Source organism: Babylonia areolata, chromosome 12 (assembly GCF_041734735.1).
Source record: "Babylonia areolata isolate BAREFJ2019XMU chromosome 12, ASM4173473v1, whole genome shotgun sequence".
In the NCBI taxonomy this organism is placed as follows: Eukaryota; Metazoa; Mollusca; class Gastropoda; order Neogastropoda; family Buccinidae; genus Babylonia; species Babylonia areolata.
Window position 1 is genome coordinate 15,069,921 of NC_134887.1, and position 2,718 is coordinate 15,072,638.

At 50.9% G+C, this 2,718-nt stretch overlaps 1 protein-coding gene across 1 annotated transcript in view; it reads right to left on the reverse strand.

Annotated features, from left to right (window-relative positions):
• Positions 1-1,477, reverse strand: part of LOC143287842 (uncharacterized) — a 7,918-nt gene extending 6,441 nt beyond the window's left edge. Inside the window, exon 1 of the mRNA XM_076596081.1 lies at positions 428-1,477. Within this exon, the coding sequence (XP_076452196.1) occupies positions 428-1,477 (1,050 nt within the window). The remainder of the gene's footprint in view (positions 1-427) is intronic.
• Between the last annotated feature and the right edge of the window lie 1,241 nt (positions 1,478-2,718).

Sequence of the window (2,718 nt, forward strand, 5' to 3'; positions counted from 1 at the left end):
AATTATATATGCATGCGCGCAAGGCCATCGATTAATCTTTTCTGTCTTTATTTCATTCACCCATCTCAATGTCAGCTACACGTCCATTTGTCCGTCAGTCCGTTCTGTCCGTTGTTCATTCATTCATCTGTCTGCCAGACCTTCCTTAATTCATCCATACTTCTGTCCATCATTCACCCATCCAGTCATCTTTCTGTCCGTTTGTCATAAGTCTGTCTTTCTGTCCAACTTTTCGTCCATTACAGATATATCCAACTTTCTATCCCTCATCAATCAACGATTCTAATACTTCTGCCTACCATTAATCAAACCATTCATCTTCTCTTTTTTATCCCATCTGTTCATCTTTAATGTTATCCATCCATCCATCCATCCACCCATCCATCTATCCATCCATCCACCCACCCATCCATCCATGCCTCCTCACCTGGCGCCAACGTCCCCGAAAACGCCTGGGGAACGAACAGGTAGGGGGTGGTTTGTTGACCTGACACACCCCGCACGACTTCTGGCACTCGTGCCGGATGTAGTTGTTGCACGTGAGCGCCGCGCATTGTGGGTACTCATCGTCGCACAGCCTCCGGTAGATGTAGCGGTGAAGGTGTAGCACCAAGTACCTCACGCCACGGCTTGGCGGCACGGTCAACAACACCCCTGTCTTCTCCGTCAGACAGGCAAGATCCGTGAACAGGAAAGCGTTCATGTGCTTCTCCCCTGAAGCCGGAATGCGCAGACAGAAGAGATCGCGGGATTCCTTACGACGAAGGATAACGTAGTGCTGTCCCTTGTCATCCCAAGAGGTCACCGGTAGGGTGCGCTGCCTGACGAAAAAGGCCCCAGCGTCCGGTGTGCAGCTTTGGGAGATGAAGTCGAAGATGACGCCTTCTCCGGTGAGGCAATCGCTCTCGAACTTCATGGGCCGATGCATGTAGTTACACCCGTTCTCTCCGGTTTCTGAGTCGGTGATTCTCATGCTGAACCCTCCGTGGAATGGGCTGGGGGTGTAGTCATCCATGAGGAACTTGAACGACACCAGCGGCCAAGGATCCAGCGACAGGTTTTTATCGTCGCACAGCAAGGGGTCAAGCACTCGGCCCTCCTTCGACCACATCATCTGCACGATGGACGAACTGCGGCGTATGAATTTGACGCATGCGCTGTAGTGCTGTGCGGTATCGGGGTCCATCCGCCTGACCAGGAACTTGTTGTGGTACGTCAAGGCGCATTTCCACCTCAGCGGTTTCAACGAGGATGTGGAGTGCCTCACGTCTATCACGTTGTGTCGGATGGAGTATGCGGATTCCCTGTTCCGCCCGTTGCGGATCCGCGTGTGCCAGTTGAACTCCTCGTCACCCTCCTGCCACTGGAGGTAGGCCGGGAAGGTGCAGGCATGCGCCGTGAGGGCTTTGTTCAGCACGTGCGCGGAGCAGCAGAGGAAGGAGAAGAGCAAAGGGAGGGAAGGGCAGGACCTGGTCATGGTGGTGATGACTGGTGATGAGGGTCAGTGCCCAGTCTGCAAAGGGAAAGGAAATGGACATGGATATATTGGACATGCATTCGTGATGATATCGCCCACAGTAACAGAAGAAGCCCCAGTACTGGTAGTAGTAGTAGTAGTAGTAGTAGTAGCAGCAGCAGCAGCAGAAGCGTGTCTGTGAGTTCGACAATAATCAATAAGAAATGTCTCACAGACACAAACATAGACTGAATCCACACACCAAACAGCCAGGAAAAAAACTCTTGAACAACAACAACATCATCACCATCATCATCAACAACAACAACAACATACAGCTACAACAACAACAACAAAAGAAAAACGGCAAACCACCTTCACACCCACAGCAGCACAAGAAGATGCCCACCTCCACCGCCTCCCCTATCCCCCCCCCCCACCCCCTACCTCACCCCACACCCCCAAAGTACCAAACCAAGCCAATAGGCTAACATCCTCTTCCCCTTACTTACCATCTCTTCCAGCGGCCAGCCAGATAATTGTCACCCTCCACCCCTATCCCCTACCCTACTACCCCTTCCGGAAATAAAACACCGCTTCCACCCTCATCTTCTTCCACCACCATCAAGCCAACTTCATTATCTCCAAAGAGAGATTCACATGTGGTCCGTTGCTCATGCTCACAATTCAAACGTAAAATACGCATTTAACTCTCTCCATACGAACGGCGAAAGAGACGACGTTAACAGCGTTTCATCCCAATTACCATCATCAAAATATTGCAAGCGGAACGCTCTTATACTGAAGAGGTGAATGTTGACAAAGAAATACCACAGTTCTGACGACGGAAGCTAAAGGTTGGGTCATTCAGACACCCACTGGACATCCGGGGGGTCTGTGTAGAGGAGAAGAGAGGACTGGCCGTACTGAGTGAGTTAAAAGACGTGTATGCCTGGGTCGAACTGGGAGGTAGCATTGCACTGGCTCTTAGCGCTGCAACCTTGGGGGGGCTAGTTGGCCTCTGGGCACCATCCAAACATCGATTGTCCTAAAAACCCTCTTGGCCGGCCGAGAGAGTGGGGATGTAACTCGGGCGAGACATTCTCATCTTATGATCACATTCTAGCCCAGATAGTTGGGACAGCAGTTGCCTCCTCTGCTGTCTTTTGATGGTCAAAGTTGGACACGACTGACAAATCATACATGACAGGGTTCAAGTAACCGAGATATCACATCAAAATTATAAGCTTACATTCCAGTTT